The sequence below is a fragment of the Megalopta genalis genome, chromosome 3, assembly GCF_051020955.1.
Source record: "Megalopta genalis isolate 19385.01 chromosome 3, iyMegGena1_principal, whole genome shotgun sequence".
Lineage (NCBI taxonomy): Eukaryota > Metazoa > Arthropoda > Insecta > Hymenoptera > Halictidae > Megalopta > Megalopta genalis.
The window spans coordinates 7752447-7776885 of NC_135015.1; the positions used below are offsets into that span (position 1 = coordinate 7752447).

The 24439-nt window shown below is 37.8% G+C and overlaps 6 protein-coding genes across 9 annotated transcripts in view; 5 read left to right on the forward strand and 1 right to left on the reverse strand.

Moving 5' to 3' along the window:
- LOC143259021 (protein Fe65 homolog) overlaps positions 1-24439 on the reverse strand; it is a 324885-nt gene that overhangs the window by 272501 nt on the left and 27945 nt on the right. The window lies entirely within an intron of this gene.
- LOC143259030 (cytochrome P450 9e2-like) lies at positions 1882-3519 on the forward strand. Its single transcript, XM_076519773.1, has one exon. It carries the CDS (start codon positions 1957-1959, stop codon positions 3460-3462), a length of 1506 nt encoding a protein of 501 aa, XP_076375888.1. The 5' UTR covers positions 1882-1956; the 3' UTR covers positions 3463-3519.
- Positions 3754-9312, forward strand: LOC143259031 (cytochrome P450 9e2-like). Its single transcript, XM_076519774.1, has one exon. The coding sequence runs from the start codon at positions 6889-6891 to the stop codon at positions 8392-8394; it is 1506 nt and encodes a 501-aa protein (XP_076375889.1). The 5' UTR covers positions 3754-6888; the 3' UTR covers positions 8395-9312.
- On the forward strand, positions 11044-13341 carry LOC143259028 (cytochrome P450 9e2-like). The gene has a single exon (XM_076519771.1). It carries the CDS (start codon positions 11119-11121, stop codon positions 12622-12624), a length of 1506 nt encoding a protein of 501 aa, XP_076375886.1. The 5' UTR covers positions 11044-11118; the 3' UTR covers positions 12625-13341.
- LOC143259019 (putative cytochrome P450 6a13) lies at positions 17671-20199 on the forward strand. The gene has a single exon (XM_076519751.1). The coding sequence runs from the start codon at positions 17922-17924 to the stop codon at positions 19425-19427; it is 1506 nt and encodes a 501-aa protein (XP_076375866.1). The 5' UTR covers positions 17671-17921; the 3' UTR covers positions 19428-20199.
- On the forward strand, positions 21960-24363 carry LOC143259018 (cytochrome P450 9e2-like). Its single transcript, XM_076519750.1, has one exon. The coding sequence runs from the start codon at positions 22050-22052 to the stop codon at positions 23553-23555; it is 1506 nt and encodes a 501-aa protein (XP_076375865.1). The 5' UTR covers positions 21960-22049; the 3' UTR covers positions 23556-24363.

The following is a 24439-nucleotide window of genomic DNA, read 5'->3' on the forward strand; positions in this document are numbered from 1 at the left end:
TCTCCTTTTGATTCTGTATTATAATTTTTTTAATAAATTAGATAGAACCGTTTTACGATTAACAGTTTCCATAGGTATTTATGAATCAGTGAAGATAGCATAACTGATTCTTTCTGAATCACGAATTTTCTCTACACAACTTGTAGTAATATAATAGTATATCCATAAGAGATATTACTTTCAGCTTACTTAACCCTAGAAAGATAACCATATGACAACGTACGTAAAAGATAACCATACGCTTCAGAGGCGCATGCTTTTCTAAGGCGTCAATTTTATACTAACAATGGATATTTATTTAAGTTAATCTGGTCATTTTAAAGGTTTGGCATTATTGTAAAAATAAAATGCATTTATATTATATTTTTTTATATTTTAAGTAATTTTAAACTTAAATCACTAGACCTTTATGAAAAATTAACAAAAATCAATAGTCTTCGCAGGCGCCTCTGCGACGTAGGTTATCTTTCTCGGGTTAAGGTCATAGACATTTTGGTCAATAAAATTGTTTTCTTGACTATCGATTTACTGAATTCGCTAAATCGTACACTATGTACCGGTGTAAATATACTGTTTCTTGTTGATGCAATAATAATATATTTTATCCATGTTAATGCCTCTTATTCAACCCTCGCAAGGTGGTGACTGTGCAAACTTTGACCCAGATTATTTAAATCGTTCACTTAAAATATATTACTGTTAAATTAGGATCAACAGCAATAATAATACGTTTGCAAGAAATATCTCCAAAAATGTTCTGAAAAATTACTAAACAAACTTTAGAATTGTTATAATTGGTACAATTTTGAAAATGGTCCGCCGTCTATCTAACGCCGCGAATCTAATCCTGCAGCAACTGTGCTAAAGCACATACGTGACTCATGCCTGAATATTACATTCTGTCAGTCCTCCACAGTTCAATAAGCATGATTTTCATAGTATTATAGGCGTTCCCTCTTCTGCTTCTTTCTAAGGTATGGTTTTCTTCATGCTTTCCGTAATGAAAAACATACTTCATTTAAACGACTTTGGAAACTAAAATACGGAACATTCTGAGACCACTGTATATTTATTAGTTTCGAAATTGCTTGTCTCTTATGCTTGACAACTTGATGAATTGCATGTGACAATTGTCAAACGTCTGGAAAATTTGTAGAACGAGGATGACCATCGCTGTGACGGTGAGATACTGCTTTGGAAATTATTAATAGTGCTTTGGCTGCATCCTATAATTTTTGTAACTTCTCGTGGACTGTTTCCAATCTCGAGCAGCACAATGATGCTTAACTTCACCATCCTCACTTACTTATTCACTCGATCACACCGCTAACTAATTGATATCTTAAGAATATCAAATATCTCTTTACATTTCCACGAAGACCATCTCTGTTCATATTCATCTTCCATGCTTCATACGTAAAAACAACTATTTATTCGAGCCACGATCGGAAATTTTTTTCCAGTATTTCTACTGCTCAGAAACATTTTCGATAAACACTTATGTTCTTTTTTGACTAGTATATCACTCATAATAAATGAAGTTTCTGTATCACTGTTGTTATTTATTATATTGCAAGCTATCCTTAATTCCTCGTTATTTTTAATTACAAAGACTATTTTACAATGAATGTTTTTAGTAAATTTTGTATTAACCCAGCTGGTCGGAAACATATCGCCAGGGGTTGTGTATGGCAAATAAGAAAATCGCAAGTCAGCCTTTATGAGACGCAAATGCAACACACTGCGAGCAGAGCAGTGCGTCCGATCAATCACGACGAGTGTTTCAATTTTTAGTGTAAACGCTTGTCTCCCACTTAGATTGATAAAGCATATGACGTTTATCACTTCTGATCGCAACGTGTGAAGCATAAATACAAGAATCAACACACACGTTTTGCAACGCAGTAGTCGGCGTTTAACCAGCAAATCGTCCGCACTGCACAGAAGAACGTTATCATGGAGAATTCGACATTGACACTACTCCTCGGAGCACTCGTGCTACTTGTGATATACTTTGTGAAGAAGTACACGTTCTGGCAGCGACGAAAGATCCCGATACCGGACGGATACTGGCCGTTCCTGGGCCACATGTGGCCGGTGTACACGATCACAAAGAACATGACGGATCACTTCGAGGACCTATACAAGAAGTGCAACAAACACAGCATGTACGGCCTGTACGACGGATTCACGCCTGCTCTGGTGGTGCGTGAGCCTCATCTAATAAAGACGGTCATGCAGAGCAGCTTTGCAAATTTCGGAAAAAATGGATTTAAGGTGTCACCGAAGAAAGATCCTCTATTAGCCATGAATCCGTTCTTCACTATGGGCGAAGCGTGGCAAAACGCAAGGAAGCGATTGACCAACGCGTTTTCCAACGTTCGTCTGAAAAACCTGTTCCCCGCAGTAATCCAGGTAAGTCAGAAGCAGCAAACGTTTTTGGAGAAGCAGCTAAAGTCGAAGGACCAGTACGAGGTCGAGCTGAAACACTTCTTCGGACGATTCATGGCCGAGTCAGTGGCAAACGCAGGATTGGGCATCGAAGGGTTCAGCTACGAGGACCATCCGCCACCGAATTCCTTTCACTCGATCGGCCTAATGATCTTCAATCCGAGTTACTTAAATTCGGTGATATTCAATACCGTATTCTTGAAACCAAGCATAGGAATATTCCTGGGAATTCCGCTATTGGGCAAACAAGTGGACGCGTTCTTCAGACGGGTCGTGCACGAGAACTTGGACTTCAGACGAAAGAATCAGTCACCTAAGCACGACTTCTTCCAGTTGATGATCGAGCAGGAGAATTCGGAAGGAGAAATGAACGAGGAGCGAATCGCGGCTAACACACTTTCCCTCTTTTTCGACGGATTCGAGACCAGCAGGTTGACGCTAGCATTCATCTGCTACGAGCTAGCCAAGCATCCCGAGATTCAGGAGAAGCTGCGGAAGGAAATTCAAACGACGATCGCTTTGAACGGCGGCGTGATAACGTTCGATGCTCTGAAGGATTTGAAATACATGGACCAAGTGATAAGTGAGTCGCAGCGTCATTACTCCCCTCTGTCTTTCTTAAAGAAAGTGTGTACTAATGAGTGCGAATTGGTCGGATCGGATGGATTGAGTTTACATATGAAACCTGGCATGGAAGTGTACATACCGATGGGCTCTGTACACCATGATGCAGAGTACTGGAGCAATCCGGAGGGGTTCGATCCTGATCGGTTCAGCGATGAAAGGAAGCAAGATATCGAGAAGATTACTTTTCTTCCTTTCGGGGAGGGCCCGCGCATGTGCCCCGGAATGAAAATAGCTGTGCTATTTATCAAATCCTGTTTGGCTAGTTTGCTGAATAATTATAAGATAGAGATGTCCCCGAAAACTGCAGTTCCGTTGAAGTGGTCCAAATATCATTTCTTGACCGAACCCATTACTGGTATTTGGGTTAAACTTTCGAAAATGTAACGTAAATACTTATGTAAATTAGAGTGTAAAGGTTAAATTAAATACGAATGCTATCTCTGCTCTTTGTGTGAATTTGATCCTATATTTTAAATTCAGTTGTAGAATTGATAACTAATTTATAATAAAAAACAACACGAAGTTTGTTGCATGTGCTGTCATGTTTGTGTTTAATCATTCAACAATTGCACGGATATTTCTGTTGCTGTTTCGCTTTCTCATGCTACTTCACTTCTTTAAATCATTAAAATCTGTTTATTTCTTGTAAATAAGTTCTGAGTAGATCGTAGATTTCTCTGTTTCTATAAATTGATAAAATTCGCGCGAGATGATCCTTCATACATGGGTTTATCAATTTCTGTCAATGATCACCATCTGGACGCGTGCGTTTTTGAAGATAACTACGCCATGGCATCAACAATCAGTAATGTGTTTGAGGTTAACCTGGTAACGTTGTTTTCGTGTTACAGAATTATTCGCTTAATAAGTGACACGAGTGAAAACGAATGCCCTATTGAAACGATTACTTTATGAATTTGTAGCGATTAATTAATATTTCAAAGTGTTGGAGTTGTTTTTGTTTTAATATCACAAACGTATTACCTTTACAGGTTTCATTTAAGGGATGCGGTAAGAGTGCGCGCAAATTATAAAGAATCAATTTTCTTTTTTGCTGTTTTATTCCTGCGTAATTACGCAAGATAGAAATAGTTTAAATGGGTGCAGGAAACAAGTAAAATTGAAGATCGTAATGTTTTTTATAATTTATGTTGCGGATATTGAGGATTTAATGGAAAATGTCATTTTCATAAACTTTGCGCGAATAAATTATATTTTTACTATATACTTATTTATAGTGTATTTTAACGTGGTTGAATTGAATGTATAGAAATGATGAATTTAGAAATTCTAGGGCAATAGATTTTAAATTGTGGGAGTTTCAGTCGGTTTCAATTAGTAAAAATGACGTACCATATGTTTATAATACATTTTTTAATAACGTTTTCCCCTAAGCTGATTTCTCATATTTTATCCCAGGATATAAGTTTGCATATTCTTTTGCCGGTAAGACCAAGATAACCAGGAATCTACAGTATGTTATCTGCATTATAATTCTATTAATAAATTGGACAGAGTCGTATTGTGATTAATAGTTGCAAGAGCCACTAACTTATCAGTGAAGACGGAATATATGGTTCTATCAAAATTACGAATTCTCATAACATAAGTTGCCGTAATAAAAGCAGTAAGTAAAGTTTAGTAGTAAAATTGCCAGTGCAAATAAACACGTAGACATTTTGGTTAATAAAGTCTTGGATGAGAGTATAATATTAATATAACATTTTGTCTTACACATAGTTAGTATGTATTATTTACAAAAGATAATTAGTGACAGTATTATTTAGGATAGATGAGAGTGAGAGTGTATTATCTAGATGTGATGAACTTTGAGCATGCGCTGCCTCATTCGTGTTTCACCACTCAGCAAATGTACGAATGTTTCTGCTGCAGTTTTGTTTTCCAATTATACCTCATCTCATAATAAAGATTCCTTTGTCTCATTAAAACTTGCTCATTTCTTGTAAATGATTTCTCAACAGATCGTAGGTTTCATTGAGTCTATAAACTGATAAGATTCGAGCGTCTCTCAAACACGGATTTATCAGTTTTAAACAAAGAATGGATGTGTGCGTTAGTAAAGATAACTGTGACATGGCCCCAACAAGCTGTAATGACACTGAGTTTGAATCTGGTATCGCTGCTTGCGTGCCACAGAATTATTCACTTGAGATACCTATGACACAATTGTAAATGAATACTCAATTGAAACGGTTACATTCTTCGTGAAGTTAAGAGCAATTACAATTTATATCAAAACATTCTGTTTTTCTTAAGTATTTAAAAGTGATGAAAGTGTTCTCCTTTAAATATTACGAACATATTAAAATTATGGGTTTCAATTAAGAGATTCGGGGAGTCAATGTTATAATTCGTACAAATTATAAAGAATCAATATTTCTTTTTGCCATTTTATTATTGTGTAATATGCACGATGCAAAAATCGTTTAAATTGGTATAGGAATCAAGTTAAATTGATCATTCTAATAACTTTTATAATGTATGTTTCGGATGAATCGGATTGCAGAAGCATTATTTTTTCCACAATATTTACACGAATTAATTATATTTTTACAATATATTTATTTATAGTTTATTTTAATGTGGTCGCGTTGAATATGGAAAAATGAGCGATCTTTTAGGAATTCTATTACAGTAGATTTTTAATTGTGAAGTTTTGTTCGGATTCGATTAGTCCAAATGATGTACCATATGTTTATGATATATTTTTTAATGAAGTTTTCCTAATCTCCTAAGCTGATTTCCCATATTCTATTCAACGATATGACTTTGCAGATTACATTGGCAGCTTCATCAACAGCTTCATTGTCGGTAAGGCTAAGATAACCAGAAATCTACAGTAACTTAATATATTATATTACCGCCTTCTTTTGATTCTGTATTATAATTTTTTTAATAAATTGGATAGAACCGTTTTGTGACTAATGGTTTCAATAAGTATTTACAAATCAGTGTAAATAGCATAACTGATTCTTTCCGAATCACAAATTTTCTATACACAACTTACAGTAATAGCATATCCATAACAGATATTATTTTCAGAGTTACCAGCTCAAATAGGATTGCAGACATTTGGGTCAATAAAATTGTTTTCTTGACAAACGATTCACTGGATTCGCTAAATCATACACTGTGTGCTGGAATAAATATACTGTTTCTTGTTAATGCAATAATGTAATGCCCATGTTAATACCTCTTATTTAATCCTCGCCAATTTTGACCCAGAATATTTAAATCATTTGTCTGCAAGAAATATGTTCCGAAAAATTGCAGAATAAAAATTAGAATTGTTATACACGTCGCCAATGGTACAATTGTGAAAATGGTCTGTCGTCTCTCTAATGCAGCGAATCTAATTCTGCATCATCTGTGCCAATGCATATACGTGATCCATCACTGACTATTACAATCTGCCTCTTATGCACCTTTGTAATGTATTGCTTCGTTTCGGCTTTCCGAAATGAAAAACCCACTTGATGTAAACGATTTCGACCACTACGATGCGCCAGAGATTGTATATGGTAAATAGGAACATCGCGGGTCATCGTTTATGAGATGCAAATGCAACACACTTCCGAGTCGTGTAGTGTGTGCAATCAGTCACGACGGCACGAGTGTTTAAATTTTCAGCGTCGGTAACTGCCTCCCACTTATATTGATATCAGATGTGGCGTTTATCGTTCCTGGTCGCAACGTATGAAGCACGAATATAAGAATCGACACTCGTTTGCAACGCAGTAGTCGGTGATCAGCTAGCAGATCACCCCCACTGCATACAAGAACGCCACCATGGAGAATTCGACATTGACACTACTCCTCGGAGCACTCGTGCTACTTGTGATATACTTTGTGAAGAAATACACGTTCTGGCAGCGACGGAAGATCCCGATACCGGACGGATACTGGCCGTTCCTTGGCCACATATGGCCGGTGTACACGGTCACAAAGAACATGACGGATCACTTCCAGGACTTGTACAAGAAGTGCAATAAACATAGCATGTTCGGCCTGTACGACGGATTTAAGCCTGTGCTGGTTGTGCGTGAGCCGCATCTAGTAAAGACGGTCATGCAGAGCAGCTTTGCAAATTTCCAAAAAAATGGATTTGAAGTATCGCCGAAGACAGATCCACTATTAGCCAGGAATCCGTTCTTCAGCGTGGGTGAAGTGTGGCAGAACAGAAGAAAGCGATTGACCAACGCGTTTTCCACCGCCCGCCTGAAAAACCTGTTCACCGGCGTGACCCAGGTTTGCAAGAAGCAGCAAACGTTTTTAGAAGAGCAGCTGAAGTCGAAGAACCAGTACGATGTCGAGCTGAAACACTTCTTCGGACGGTTCACGGCCGAGTCGGTCTCAAATGCTGGTTTAGGCATCGAAGGGTACAGCTACGAGGACAACCCGCCTCCGAATTCCTTCCACTCGATCGGCTTGACGATCTTCAATCCGAATTTCTGGACCACGCTGATATTCAATATGGTATTCATGAAATCAAGCATAGCAATCTTCCTGGGAATCCCGTTATTAGACAAACGAGTGGACGCGTTCTTCAGGCGGGTGGTGCACGAAAACTTGGACTTCAGACGCAAGGATCGGTCACCCAAGCACGACTTCTTCCAGTTGATGATCGAACAGGAGAATTCGGAGGGAGAAATGGACGAGGAGAGAATCGTGGCTAACACAGTTACCTTTTTCTTCGACGGATTCGAGACTACCAGGCTGACGCTAGCCTTTATCGGCTACCAGTTAGCCAAGCATCCCGAGATTCAGGAGAAGCTGAGGAACGAGATACGAACGGCGATCGTTAAGAACGACGGCGTGATAGCATTCGAGACTCTCAAGGAGCTGAAGTACATGGACCAAGTGATAAGCGAGTCGCAACGTTTTCACACCGCTCTGACTTTCCTAAAGAAAGTGTGTACTAATGAGTGCGAACTGGTGGGATCGGACGGACTAAGTGTTCGCATGATACCTGGCATGGAAGTGTACATACCGATTAACCCTATACATCATGATGCTGAGTATTGGAGCAATCCCGAAGTGTTCGATCCAGATCGGTTCAGCGAGGAGAGAAAGCAAGATATCGAGAAGATGACTTTTCTCCCTTTCGGAGAGGGTCCTCGCATGTGCGTCGGAATGAAGATGGCTCTGCTACTGACCAAATCCTGTTTAGCTACTTTGTTGAAGGATTATAAGATAGAGATGTCGCCGAAAACTACAGTTCCGTTAAAGTGGTCCAAATATCATTTCTTGTCCGAGCCTATTAGCGGTATTTGGGTTAAAATTTCGAAAGTGTAAACTATTTTGCTATCTCTGGTTTTTGTTTGTACTTATCATTATATCTTAAATGTAATTACGGAATTTATAAGTAATTTGTAATAACAAAAACAACATGAAGTTTGGAGCATGCGCTTAGTTAGTGTTTAATCATTCATCAATTGCACGGTTATTTATATTGCTGTTTTGGTTTTTGATTCTTTTTCACCTCTTTGAATCATTGCAACATGTTCATTTCTTCTAAATGAGTTCTTAACAAATCATAGATTTCAGTGAGCCTATAAATTGATAAAATTCGTGTGGCATCAACCGTTATTAGTTTCAGCCAATGATCATCATCTGGATGTGTGCGCTGTAAAAATAACTATCCCATGGCATCGGCGATCAGCGAACAGTCTGAGTTGAATCTGGTACCACTGATTCCGTGTTATGGAATTATTTAATTAAGATGTGGCACAAACCTATTGAAATGATTACTTCATGAATTTCAAACGATTAATTCATTTTATATAAATATTTTAAATTGGTGTTATTTTTGCCTCAATATTACAAACATATTAACTTCATTGGTTTCAATTAAGAGACGCTGTTTGCCAATATGATAGTACGCATGCATTATAAAGAATCAATTTTCATTTTTGCTGATCTATTACTGTGTAATTACGCATGACAAAAATGGTCAAATGGATGTTGGAAGTAAGTAAAATTGAAGATCGTAACGTCTTTTATAATTTATGTTTCGGATGTTAAGGATTTAATGAAGAATGTCTTTTTCACAAACTGTGCAAGAATAAATTATATCTTTACATTATACTTGTTTATAGTTTATTTTTATGTGGTCGCGTTGAATGTGTAGAAATGATGAATTTAGAAATTCTGGGGCAGTAGATTTTAAATTGTATAATTAAATGATGTATCACATGTTGGTACCGTATGTCATGATTGATTTTTCATTAAAATTTTCCTAATCTAAGCCGATTTCTCATGTTTTATCTGACGATATGAGTTTGCAGATTTCATTGGGAACTTTATCTATAGCTCCATTGCCGGTAAGAACAAGATAACCAGGAATCTATACAATGTAATTTGTATTATAATTCTGTTAATTAATTGGATATAACCGTTTTATGACAAATAGTTTCAATAGTTAATTATTAATCATTGAAGATAGCATATCTGATTCTTCCTGAATCACAACTTTTCTCTACACAGTAATAATATAATAGCATATCCATACGAGATATTATTTTCAGAGTTACCAGCTTAAATAGAATTGCAGATATTTAGCTTAATAAAATTGTTCTCTTGACAATCGATTCACTGGATTCGCTAAATTATACACTATGTGCTGGAATAAATATACTGTTTCTTATTCTTTTTTAATTTTTTTTTACAATAATGTAATGCCCATGTTAATTCCTCTTATTTAATCCTCGCAAGGCGATTACTGTGTCAATTTTGACCCAGAGTATTTAAATCATTTACTTGAAATATATTGCCGTTAAATTAGGATCAACAGCATACTAATACGTTTGCAAGAAATATCTTCAAAAATGATCTGAAAAATTCCTGAATAAACTTTAGAATTATTATAAATATCATCAATGGTACAATTTTGAAAATGGTCTGCCGTTTATCTAACGCCGCAAATCTAATCCTGCAGAAACTGTGCCAATACATATACGTAACACATCACTGACTATTGCAATCTTCCAGTCCTCGATTGATCAATGAGCATGATCATTACACCATTGTAGGCGTTCCCTCTTATGTTCCTTTTAAAGCTATAGTTTGATTTTAGATTTCCGAAATGAAAAAACACACCTCATATTAAACGATATCTAACATTAAGATCCGAAATATTTTGAGCCAACTTTACATTTATTTATTTCAAAATTAGTTGTCACATATTTTTGACAATTTTATGCAATTGTCGAACGTCTGAAAAATTTGTTGTACGAGGGCAACTACCGGTTTGGCGGATAGATACTTCTTTCGAAATCATTGATAATGCTTTGGCGGCATCCTATAATTTTTGTAACCTCTCATTGTTTGTTTCCATTCACGAGGAGTATAATGATTCTTAATTTCACACCCTTATCTCTTACTTCTTCACTGGATTATACCACTGATTAATCGATATCCTAAGAGTAACAAATGTCTGTTTACATTTCTGCGGTGACCTCTTATGTTCATGCTTGTGTCCATGCTTCATACGTACAAACAACTATTTATTAGAGGCATGATCGGAAATTTTTTGAATAGCATTTCTGCTATTCGGAAACATTTTTCGATGCAACAATTTGTTTTTTCACTTGTGTGTAGTTCATAATAATTGAAATTTATGTTTTATTGTTATTTTCTTCGTACCAAGCGACCTATAATTCACCATTACCGTTAATTGCCAAGAATATTTTACACTGAATGTATTAAGTAAATTTCGTACTAACCCGTCTGATCGGTAACTTATTGCCAGCGAATGTATATGGTAAATAGGAAAATCGCAGGTCATCGTTTATGAGATGCAAACGCAATAGACTTCCGAGTCGAGCAGTGTATCCGATCAATCACGACGGCTCGAGTGTTTAAATTTTCAGCGTTAACGCCAGTCTCCCACTTATATTGATATCACATATGACGTTTATCGTTTCTGACCACAACGTAAGAAGCACCGACCCTCGTCTTGTAACGCAGTAGTCAACGTTTAACTAGTAGATTGCGCGCACTGCATACAAGAACGCTACCATGGAGAGTTCGACATTGGCACTACTCCTCGGAGCACTCGTGCTAATTGTGATATACTTTGTGAAGACGTACACGTTCTGGCAGCGACGAAAGATCCCGATTCCGGATGGATACTGGCCGCTTCTGGGCCACATGTGGCCGGTGTACACGGTCACAAAGAACATTACCGATCATTTCGAGGACCTGTATAAGAAGTGCAACAAACACAGCATGTACGGCTTATACGACGGACTCACGCCTGCTCTGGTGGTGCGTGAGCCTCATCTAATAAAGACGGTCATGCAGAGCAGCTTTGCAAATTTCCAAAAAAATGGATTCGAAGTATCGCCGAAGAAAGATCCACTATTAGCCACGAATCCGTTCTTCAGCGTGGGCGAAGCGTGGCAGAACGGAAGGAAGCGATTAACCCAAGCGTTTTCCGCCGCACGCCTGAAAAATCTGTTCACCGCCGTGACCCAGGTTTGCAACAAGCAGCAAAAGTTCTTGGAGAAGCAGTTGAAGTCGGAGGACCAGTACGAGGTCGAGCTAAAACACTTCTTCGGACGGTTCACGGCTGAGTCGGTGGCAAATGCTGGTTTGGGCGTCGAAGGGTTCAGCTACGAGGACCATCCGCCACCGACTTCCTTTCACTCGATCGGCCAGTCGATATTCAATCCGAATGTATTAAGCGCGATGTTATTCAACATCGTATTCTTGAAACCAAGCATAGCAATATTCCTGGGAATCCCGTTATTAGACAAACGAGTGGACGCGTTCTTCAGGCGGGTGGTGCACGAGAACCTGAGCTTCAGACGCCAGGATCAGTCACCTAAGTACGACTTCTTCCAGCTGATGATCGAACAGGAAACATCAGAGGGAGAAATGAACGAGGAGCGAATCTCGGCCAACACACTCACTCTTTTCTTCGACGGATTCGAGACCAGCAGGCTGACGCTAGCCTTAGTCGGTTACCATTTGGCCAAGTATCCCGAGGTTCAGGAGAAGCTGAGGGACGAGATTCGTGCGACGATAGCTAAGAACGACGGCGAGCTAACGTTCGACGCTCTGAAGGAATTGAAGTACATGGACCAAGTGATAAGCGAGTCGCAACGTCGCCATTCTGCTCTGGTCTTCCTGAAGAAGGTGTGCACTAATGAGTGTGAACTGACCGGTTCGGACGGATTAAGTATACGCATGAAACCTGGCATGGAAGTGTACATACCGATTAACCCTATACATCATGATGCTGAATACTGGAGCAATCCCGAAGTGTTCGATCCAGATCGGTTCAGCGAGGAGAGAAAGCAAGATATCGAGAAGATGACTTTTCTCCCTTTCGGAGAGGGCCCGCGTATGTGTATCGGATTGAAGATAGCTATGCTAATGATGAAATCCTGCCTGGCTACTTTTTTGAACAATTATAAGATAGAGATGTCCCCAAAAACTTCAGTTCCCTTGAAATGGTCCAAATATCATTTCTTGACCGAGGCTATTACCGGTATTTGGGTTAAAGTTTCGAAAGTGTAAAGTGTTTGCTATCTCCGCTTTTTGTTCGTACTTGTTCCTATATTTTAAATGTAGCCGGAGAATTTCTACGTAATTTGCAATAAAAATCAACACGATGTTTGTGTTTAATCATTCAACCATTGTACGATTATTTTTGTTTGTGTTGTATTTTCTGATTCTAGTTCACCTCTTTGATTCATTAAAACCAGTTTATATCTTATAAATAACTTCTGAACAGATCGTAAACTACACTGAGTCTATAAATTGATAAAATTCGCGCGGCATCATTTTTTATACAGGAGTTTATCAGTTTCAACCAACGTGCACTACATGGATGTGTGCGTTATTAAAGATAACTATGCCGTAGACTCAACAAACAGTAATGATTCAGAGTTGAATCTAGTAACGTTGCTTCCTTGTTACAGAATTATTCAGTTAAGATGTGACGCGAGTATAAACGAGTGTCCTATTGAAACGATTACTTCATGAATTTCAAATGGTTATTTTATGTAAATATGTCAAAACGTTTTTGTTTTAATATTACAAATTTTTAATTTTCTTTTTTGCTATTGTGTATCGTATTATGCGCTAGACGAAAATGGTTTAAATGGGTGTAGGAAACAAGCAAAATTGAAGATCGTAATGTCTTTTATAATTTACGTTTCGGTAACTTCCTTCGATACAACATTTTGTCTTTTCACTTGTGTATCATTCATAATAAATGAAGTTTGTGTTTTACTGCTGTTATTTACTTTATACCAAGCTACCCCTAATTCTCCGTTACATTTAATTACAACGAATTTTTTTACAATCAATGTTTCTAGTAAATTTCGTAATAACGTGTCTAATCGAAAACTTATTGCCAAGGATTGTGGATGATAAATAGAAAAATCGCAAGCCATTGTTATGAGATACGATGCGACCCACTTCCGAATCGAGTAGTGTGTCCGATCAATCATGTCGCACAGTGATCGGTTTCCATACAAAAAGCGAAAAAAGGCCGTTTTTAAAAATATCCCCATAATGCATAATTTATTCACTAGTAATCAATTAAACATGTGATTCATTATTTACTATGATCTTTTTTACCGTTTGGTTATTTTGGATACGGCTACATTGCTTCAAAGTAGTCCATATCCAAATCATCCTAAATTTGTATCATTGTTTTTTTACTTAAATTATATTACTGGATACTTTTTTATCTCTCACATTTTTTGAATTATGTTAAATTGAATATGTTGAATTTTTATTTTATTTTTTAATTATGAGTTTGTTAGTGTCCGGTGTTCGCTTTGATCGTATTTTAAAGAATGTTACCTTACATCAATAGAAAAATAAAAAATGGCTGCTATTAGTTGCTACTGGAGAAATCATTTAATAATATTGTCAAAATGACACATGCCACGAAGCATACTATGATATCTATGGATTACCGATTTACGTGAGATGTTTTGAATAGATTGAGTAAAATATCAATATTTCAATTGTTCGTACTTTATTGAAGCTAATGAGAATAATTATAAATTTTTTTTTATTATATGCAGACTTTTGCTGAAATCCGACCCGTTTATTTGGAGCATGAGGAAAAGAACGATCAAGAAACCGATACCATTTTCCAAAGAAACAATCGAACTACAGTAGTTTCTCCGCTGAATTTCAGTAGGCTGGGATTTGTACCTATGATATTGCTACGGTTCTGTAATTTAACGATTTTCTTGCTACACCGATGCTAAGGTTCGACGGAGATAAGACAACTCATAATGCAATGACATAACTTTTTTTTTAATTATAACATTTTAAAACTGATATTTTGTAACATATTGCTGTTAGTTTTCTGATGAAAACGAGACCAAACATGATATAGTTTGGACAAATATTTCTGCTTACAATAAAAACAAACACGATATAATTTCAACAATTACATTTATTTATTTAATATTTATTGCGTAATTCATTTTATTGCATTATCGCTGTATAAGATAAATACATTATTATATATACAATAGAGTGTATTTCTAATATACTAATGTAATCTATTCATCACAAGTGTCAAAATGATTTTATGTATACATTAAAAAGCTGCATTGAAATTATACATAATTATGCATATACTAATTGGATACGTGAAAAATTTTATTCTAGGGTGTCCCACAATTATTTTAACAGCCGAAAATGAGGGGTAGCTGAGGTCATTTGAAGTAACTTTTTCCTTTGCGAAAATGCAATCCGCGGCTTTGTTTACGAGTTATTAACGAAAAACACTGGCCAATGAGAGGTGACGGTGCGAGAGAGAGGGTCCGCGAGAGAGTCCGCAGCACGAGGCTTTGACAGAAGGTCGGGACGGACTCGAGCCGCGTTCGAAGTATTGAACAAGTCACGAAGCGAGAACTTTCCGGATTTTTTTAACTACATAACAGTGATATTTTTAAGAAAAACGCTGTTCACCTTTACTTTAGAACGTCTGAAGAATATTCACTAATTTTTCGGACTCGAAATAATATGTAGTTTAACCGTGACAGTCGTTTTAATTTTCTGGTGTGCATGACACCTTATGTGTACCATATGAAATTTTTATGCAAGGTGTACAGTGAAGATTAACAAAGTTCGTAAATGATATTTTAATTTAAATAATTCCGTGTACGAACAGAATTCAACGAATGATTCGCAAAGCTGATTTAATAATAAATAATCGCGTTAAGGTACGTAAAGGATTTGTTTTTTAGAGAAATATGAAAAATATTATCGATAAGAAACTCACCCATTTAGTTGAGGATGCATTTGCTGACTCGTACGTACTGACCTCGTACAACGAACAGCTGATCCCAGGTCGATGACCGCAACATTCGAGGGATACTGTCGGTGGAACCTCTGGTATGGTTATTTGCGAAGTTCACTTACACTGCACTGTCACCAAACACTGATCAGTTATTTAATCACTGATAATCCGAATCACTTGTGGATATTTAAGGAAGATCACTGAGACTCGTTCGCGGATAATCGTTTATTCGACGCGTTCGTTCGGAAGTCGACGTTTCACTGCCGAAAAATTCAGGCCTTGACTGTGGGTCCTTGTTGTTCTTCGTTCGGCCGTCCGAGGAAATGACACTCGATACCATTTTCTTCGCACGGCCATTAATTACGTTCTAAGAGCGCAGGGTGACAGCGGGTCGGACACAGTTTACGTCTCGGCATATCTTGTTTATTTCATTTGGCGGTACCCTGCGCTTCGAAGAAAATAGTATCGGCTGTTATTTCCTCGGACGGCCGAAAGACGAACGACAAGGGCCCACGGTCGAGACCTCGATTTTTTGGCAGTGAAACGTCGACTTCCGAACAAACGCGTCGAATAAACGATTATTCGCGAACGAGTCTCAGTGATCTTTCTTAAATATCCACAAGTGATTCGGATTATCAGTGATTAATTAAGTGATCAGTGTTTAGTGACAGTGCAGTGAAAGATCAGCTGTACGTTGTACAAGGTCAGTGCCCTTCGACATCATGAATTTCAGCCAGCAAATGCATCCTCAACTAAATGGGTGAGTTTCTTACTGATAATATTTTTCATATCTCTCTAATAAACAAATCCTTTACGTCCCTTATTTATTATTAAATCAGCTTTGCAAATCATTCGTTAATCTTCACTGTACACCTTGCATAAAAATTTCATATGGTACACACGAGGTGTCATGCACACCAGAAAATTAAAACATCTGTCACGGTTAAACTTCATATTATTTCGGGTCCGAAAAATTAGTAAATATTCTTCAGACGTTCTAAAGTAAAGGTGAACAGCGTTTTTCTTAAAAATATCACTGTTATGTAGTTAAAAAAATCCGGAAAGTTCTCGCTTCGTGACTTGTTCAATACTTCGAACGCGGCTCGAGTCCGTTCCGACCTTCTGTCAAAGCCTCGTGCTGCGGACTCTCTCGCGGACCCTCTCTCTCGCACCGTCACCTCTCATTGGCCAGTGTTTTTCGTTAATAACTCGTAAACAAAGCCGCGGATTGCATTTTCGCAAAGGAAAAAGCTACTTCAAATGACCTCAGCTACCCCTCATTTTCGGCTGTTAAAATAATTGTGGGACACCTTGTATATTGAATTGTTTTGTGGCGTGTCGCGGCCTACGGTGATGATTTTCACTGTTTCCTCGGAATTGCCGTAGAATCGAGGCCTGATAGCGTAACTCCACTGATATTTTCTTTTAAACAACATGTATACCTTTTTTACGATGCCTTTAATATTTTTCTAATGCTTTATTTGTATTAATTACAATTTGTTTAATGAAATAAAATAAGTTACTTGCTACGTATAATGAGTAAAAATATGGTTTAAAGCATATTGTGTCTGGTCTCATTATAATTCGAAAAATCTGATCAATATATTAAACAAATTTTCATGTATAAAAAATTAAAAATAAAAAAGGTTAAGATATCGGTTTTATTATAGCATATTACAATGTATTCATAGTAATGTACACCGGCATCCTGACGACTGCCTTTTCAAGTAGTTCATTCGCCCCGATTTCGTCCTCTCTCTCTCTCTCTCTCTTTTTCTCTCTCTCCCTTTCTCTCTCTCTCCCTCTCTTTCTCTCTCTCTCTTTCTCTCTCTCTCTTTCTCTCTCTCTCTCTCTCTCTCTCTCTCTCTCTCTCTCTCAAAACGTGTCGGCAACTATAAAGGGGAGCCAAGAGGCTCGAAAAATAGCGACTTACTAGAATTCTCCGATCTGCCGATTTCGATTCCGATCTCCGGACATTTCTCGATGAAACTGCTGTATTGGTTTCGGAACAATGTTCAGAACATGAAAATGGAGAGAATGATCAATTTAATTTAACTGAATTGAAAGCAAAAATTGTACTTTTTTAAAAAAGTTGTTTATAAACAATTAAAACACTGCATTTTGTTTTCATTATACTACCCCGATAAAAACCTAAATATGATATAATAATAATATAACATGAAAAAGTAGGGCTTAAATATTAGGGGGACCGGAAAGTTATGTCGTTTGTTTACATTCAATTCAAACAGATAAATATGCGCAGAAACGACATTACTTTCCGGTCCCCCTAATACATAATTATAGTTGTTATGTTTTTTTCCGCTTTTCGTATCGATCGGAAACCGATCACTGTGCGACAGTTCGAGTCTTTAAATTTTGCAGTGTCAACGCTTGCTTGCCACTTACAATGATAACCACTATGACAATTATCGTTTCTAGCCACAATGTATAAAGCACAAATACAAGAATCGACACTAGTTTTGAAACGCCGTAGTCAACGTTTAACAAGCATATCGCCCGCACTGCATACAAGAACGCCACCATGAGGAGTTCGACATTGACACTACTCTTCGGATCACTTGTGCTACTTGTGATATACCTTGTGAAGAAGTACACATTCTGGCAGCGACGAAAGATCCCGATACCGAACGGATACTGGCCGTTCCTGGGCCACATGTGGCCGGTGTACACATTCACAAAGAGCCTGACGGATCACATCCAGGACCTGTATAAGAAGTGCAACAAACACAGCATGTACGGCCTGTACGACGGACTTACGCCTGCTCTGGTGGTGCGTGAGCCGCATCTGATAAAGACGGTCATGCAGAGCAGCTTTGCAAATTTCCAGAAAAATGGATTTGAAGCATCAGTAAAAAATGATCCACTATTAGCCAGAAATCCGTTCTTCACCACGGGCGAAGTGTGGCAGAACGTAAGAAAGCGATTGGTTCAAGCATTTTCCACCGGCCGCCTAAAAATCATGTTCACCGCCATGACCCGGGTGTGCAAGAAACAACAAACCTATCTGGAGAAGCAGCTGAAGTCGAAGGACCAGCATGAGATGGAGCTGAAACACTTCTTTGGACGGTTCACAGCCGAGTCCGTAGCAAACGCTGGTTTCAGCATCGAAGGGTACGGCTACGAGGACAACCCGCCGCCGAATGCTTTCTACTCGATTGGCCTGACGATGTTCGAATCGAATTTATTAAGCACGATGTTATTCAATATCGCATTATATAAATCAAGCGTAGCGCTCTTCCTGGGAATCCCGTTATTAGGCAAAGAAGCGAACGCGTTCTTCAGGCGGTTAGTGCGCGAGAACCTGGACATCAGACGCAAGGACCAGTCACCCAAGCAAGACTTCTTTCAGATGATGATCGAACTGGAGAATTCGGAAGGAGAAATGAACGAGGAGCGAATCGCGATCGACTCACTCTCCCTTTTCTTCGACGGATTCGAGACCACCAGGATAACGCTATCCTTTATCGGCTACCAGTTAGCCAAGCATCCCGAGATTCAGGAGAAGGTGAGGAACGAGATTCGTACGACGCTGGCTAAGAACGACGGTGTTTTAACGTTCGAGTCTCTGAAGGAATTGAAGTACATGGACCAAGTGATAAGCGAGTCACAACGTCTTCACTCTGATCTGCATTTGCTAAAGAAAATGTGTACAGTTGCTTGCGATCTGGTCGGTTCGGACGGATTAAGTGTAAGAATGGAACCTGGCATGCAAGTATACATACCGATTAACCCTTTACACCATGATGCTGAGTACTGGAGTAATCCCGAAGTGTTCGATCCGGACCGGTTCAGCGAGGAGAGGAAGCAAGATATCGAAAAGATGTGTTTTCTTCCTTTCGGAATGGGTCCGCGTATGTGCGCCGGGTTTAGATTGGGTATGCTAATGGTGAAATCCTGTTTGGCTAGTTTGTTGAATAATTATAAGATAGAGATGTCGCCAAAAACTACAGTTCCCTTGAAATGGTCCACATATCATTTCTTAACCGAGCCTACTTCCGGTATTTGGGTTAAAGTTTCGGAAGTGTAAAGTATTTGTTATCTTTGGTTTTTGTTTGTACTTGTTATTATATCATACGCGTAATCGACGAATTAGTAAGTGATTTGCAATAAAGGCAACATGGTCTTTGTTTGAATGTGCTGTTTCATTTATATTTAATCGTTCAGCAAATGTACGATTGTTCCTGTTGTAGTTTTGGTTTTCGATTATGCTACGCTTCACGTCAAAGTTTCCTTTGTATCATTAGAAACTATTCATTTCGTTATAAATGAATTTTCACCAGTTCATATATACCGTTGAGTTTATAAGGTGATAGAATTTATAAATTCTTCTTTCTTGCATAGGTTTATCAGTTTCAGTCGGCATACACTATCTGGATGTGGGCGTTACTAGAGACAACTGTGTCAAGGTTTGTCACGATTGTCTCTATTGTAGTTTTCTTTACTGATTATACTTCGTCTCATGTGACAGTTTTCCTGGGTGCACTATTAAGTACTGTTCATTTGATGTAATCAACAGCACGTAGAATGTATGCAGAGAAATTGATAAATTTCGCTGGATGTCATATTTCATGCATTGACGTATCACTTTCAGCCGACATACAGCACGTGAATGTGTGCGTTATTAAAGATGACTTTGCCATGGCCTCAACAAGCAGTAATGACTCTGAGTTGAATGTGATAACTCTGGTTGCGTGCGCAGAATTATTCAATTAAGATGTGACACGAGTGTAAACGAATGTCCTATTGAAACGATTACATTGTTTGTAAAATTTAGAGCAAATAAAATCTCTATATAATTATTTCATTTTGTGTAAATATTTCAAAGTGTTTTAGCTGTTAACGCTGTTTTCGTTTAAATATTACAAATATATTAACCGTATGGATTTTAATTAATCGATGCGGTTTGCCACTGTATAGTGCGCACACATTTTAAAGAATTATTATAATTTTCTTTTTTGCTATTATGTATTGTATTGTGCACGATACAAAAATGGTTTAAATGGGCGTAGGAAACAAGTAAAATTTATAATTTATGTTTTGGATGTTAAATATTTAAACAAAAATGTATTTCCCATAAACTTTATACGAATGAATTATATTTTTATAATATATTTATTTATAGTTTATTTTAACGTAATCGCGTTGAAGATGGAAAAATGAGCGATCTTCTAGAAATTCTAGGACAATAGATTTTAATTTATAGAGTTTTTATATTTATATATATTTTATCCCATGATATAAGCTTGCAGATTTCATTGGCAGTTTTATCGACAGCTTCATTGCTGGTAAAATCGAAATAACCAGGAATCTATAGTTTTGATTCTGTATTATAATTTTTTTAATAAATTGGATAGAGCCGTATTGTGACAAGTAGTAATAAGAGCTACTTAATAATCAGTGAAGATAGAATATGTGGTTCTATCTATATTACGAATTTTCAGAACATAATTTATATTAATAAAAACACATATCCATAAAAATATTAGTTTCAGAATTACCAGTGCAAATAGGCGCGTAGATATTTTTGGTTAATATAGTCTTGGATAAGAGTATAATATTAAATATAATATTTCATTTTAAAGATAGTTAATATCTAGAAAAGAGTAATTACTAACAGGATTATTTTGGACAGATGGGAGTGAAAGTGTCTTATCTAGTTGTAAGTCTGACACATAGTGGAGATCCGATTAATTCAATTTCCAAACAAGATGCAGGAATGATGCAAAATGCGCGTAGGATAAATCGTAATTGATGTATAGGCTCATTGATAAGTTCACACTATAATATTAAATCATCGATAATGCGCGAGTTTTCTATTTGGCTATTTCCGTTGCAAAATGCAATATCTTTTTAAAAATTGAACCAAAAGGCTTGATTTTCTCTGAGGTGTTAAAAAGACTATTTAGCTAGATATTATACACATAACTTTGATCCCATCTGATCCCATTTGCAGTATGCACACAAAAAAGTTATCGAAATCTCCAAAACCTAATGTTCAAAAGTGTTCATAATAGCCTCAGATGTATAAGTTCAGAAAACATCATCTATTAATTTCGTTATTATATCAACAAATTTTATTAAATTCTCAAATAATATTTAATTAATCCTAAATAATATTTAACGATCTAGTCAATATAATATCACAAGAAAATTTAAGTCATCTGGTTTTATAATCTGGTTATTTAAGCTTTAGTCTACGTATTTTTTTTCAAGCTGACAAATCAAAGTCGTAATTAGGCTTGTATCTACTAAAGTAGCTTATAATTTAGTTCTGATACTATATTATAATAATAATTTAGTTCGCAATACTATATAAAGGCTTCTCTTAAGAATTTCTTACAAGATCATCACAGCAACTGTGTATCACAGTATCAGTAACTATGAAATAATAATTTCGAAATCATTCATATCAAGCAGTCCAGCAACGACGGATAATCTGTGCATAACAAACTCGTGAAACTGCTACCCGATAATATAAAGCGCAATGTGTCATATAAATCTCGATGGCGCTCCCTCCTAAATAGTTAACACCTATGACGTCTATTCCTTCTGGACTCCAAGCGTAAGTACAAGAGTCGACGCTCGCTTCCCGCTGCAGCAGTCGGTAGTTAACTAGCAGATCGCGCGCATTGCGTGCAACGAAACCACTATGGAAAATTTGACATTGGCATTACTCCTCGGTGCAATTGTGCCACTTGTGATCTACTGTGTCAAGAGTTACACGTTCTGGCAGCGACGGAAGATCCCGATTCCGGATGGATACTGGCCGTTCCTCGGCCACATGTGGCCAGTGTACACGGTCACGAAAAGCATGACGGATCATTTCGAGGATATGTACAAGAAGTGCAACAAATACAGCATGTTCGGCCTATACGACGGATTCACGCCTGCTTTGGTGGTGCGTGAGCCGCATCTAATAAAGACGGTCATGCAGAGCAGCTTTGCGAACTTCCAAAAGAATGGAGTGGACATATCGCCGAAGAAGGATCCTTTATTAGCCATACACCCGTTTTTGACTGTCGGCGAAGTATGGCAGAACGGAAGGAAGCGATTAGCCAACGCGTTTTCCAACGCCCGCCTGAAGAAGCTATACACCGCCGTGACCCAGGTATGCAAAATGCAGCAAACGTACTTGGAGAAGCAGCTAAAGTCGAAGGACCAGTACGAGGTCGAGCTGAAACACTTTTTCGGACGGTTCACGGCCGAGTCCGTCGCGAACGCCGGATTGGGCATCGAAGGGTACAGCTACGAGGACAACCCGCCGCCGAATTCCTTCCACTCGATCGGCCTGATGATGTTCAATCCGAATTTGTTGTCCGCTTTCATGACCAATCTCGCGTTCTTGAAATCGAACATAACAATCTTCCTTGGAATCCCGTTTCTGGACAAACGAATGGACGCGTTTTTCAGACGGGTCGTGCATGAGAACTTGGACATTAGACTGAAGGATCCGACACCTAAGCACGACTTCTTCCAGCTGATGATCGAGCAAGAGCAAGCAGAGGGAGAAATGAATGAGGAACGAATCACCTCACAGACACTCTCCCTTTTCTTTGACGGATTCGAGACCAGCAGGCTGACGCTTGCTTTCCTCGGCCACAATTTGGCCAAGTATCCCGAAATTCAGGAGAAGCTGAGGAACGAGATTCGTACGACGATAGCTGACAACGACGGCGTACTGACGTTCGAGGCTCTGAAAGAGTTGAAGTACATGGACCAAGTGATAAGTGAGTCGCAACGTCACTACCCCGTTGGGGTCTACCTGAAGAAAGTGTGCACTAATGAGTGCGAATTGGTCGGTTCGGATGGATTGAGTGTACGCATGCAACCTGGCATGGAAGTGTACATACCGATGACTCCTGTGCACCATGATCCAGAGTTTTGGAGCAATCCGGAGGTGTTCGATCCTGACCGGTTCAGTGAGGAAAGGAAGCAAGATATCGAGAAGATGACTTTTCTTCCATTCGGCGAAGGTCCTCGCATGTGCGTTGGAATGAGGATGGCTATGTTAGTGATCAAATCCTGCATGGCTACTCTTTTGAACAATTATAAGATAGAGATGTCCCCGAAAACACCACTTCCGTTGAAGTGGTCTAAATATCATTTCTTGTCTCAGCCTATTACTGGTATTTGGTGTAAAATTTCGAAAGTGTAAAATATTTGCTATATCTGGTTTTTATTTGTACGTTTTTTTTATATCTCAAAGAAATTCTATTTCAAAGAAATTCTCGAAAAAATTCTATTTCTCAAAGAACTTGTAAGTGACTTGCAATAATTACAACGTGAACTTTGTTGCTCGAGCCGTTTGATTTATATTTAATCATTCAGCAAATGTACGATTGTTCCTGTTGCAGTTTTGGTTTTCGATTATGCTTCGCTTCACGTCAAAGTTTCCTTTGTATCATTAGAAACTATTCATTTCGTTATAAATGAATTTTCACCAGGTCATATATATCGTTGAGTTTATAAGGTGATAGAATTTATAAATTCTTCTTTCTTGCATAGGTTTATCAGTTTCAGTCGGCATACACTATCTGGATGTGGGCGTTACTAGAGACAACTGTGTCAAGGTTTGTCACGATTGTCTCTATTGTAGTTTTCTTTACTGATTATACTTCGTCTCATGTGACAGTTTTCCTGGGTGCACTATTAAGTACTGTTCATTTGATGTAATCAACAGCACGTAGAATGTATGCAGAGAAATTGATAAATTTCGCTGGATGTCATATTTCATGCATTGACGTATCACTTTCAGCCGACATACAGCACGTGAATGTGTGCGTTATTAAAGATGACTTTGCCATGGCCTCAACAAGCAGTAATGACTCTGAGTTGAATGTGGTAACTCTAGTTGCGTGCGCAGAATTATTCAATTAAGATGTGACACGAGTGTAAACGAATGTCCTATTGAAACGATTACATTGTTTGTAAAATTTAGAGCAAATAAAATCTCTGTGTAATTATTTCATTTTGTGTAAATATTTCAAAGTGTTGTAGCTGTTAACGCTGTTTTCGTTTAAATATTACAAATATATTAAC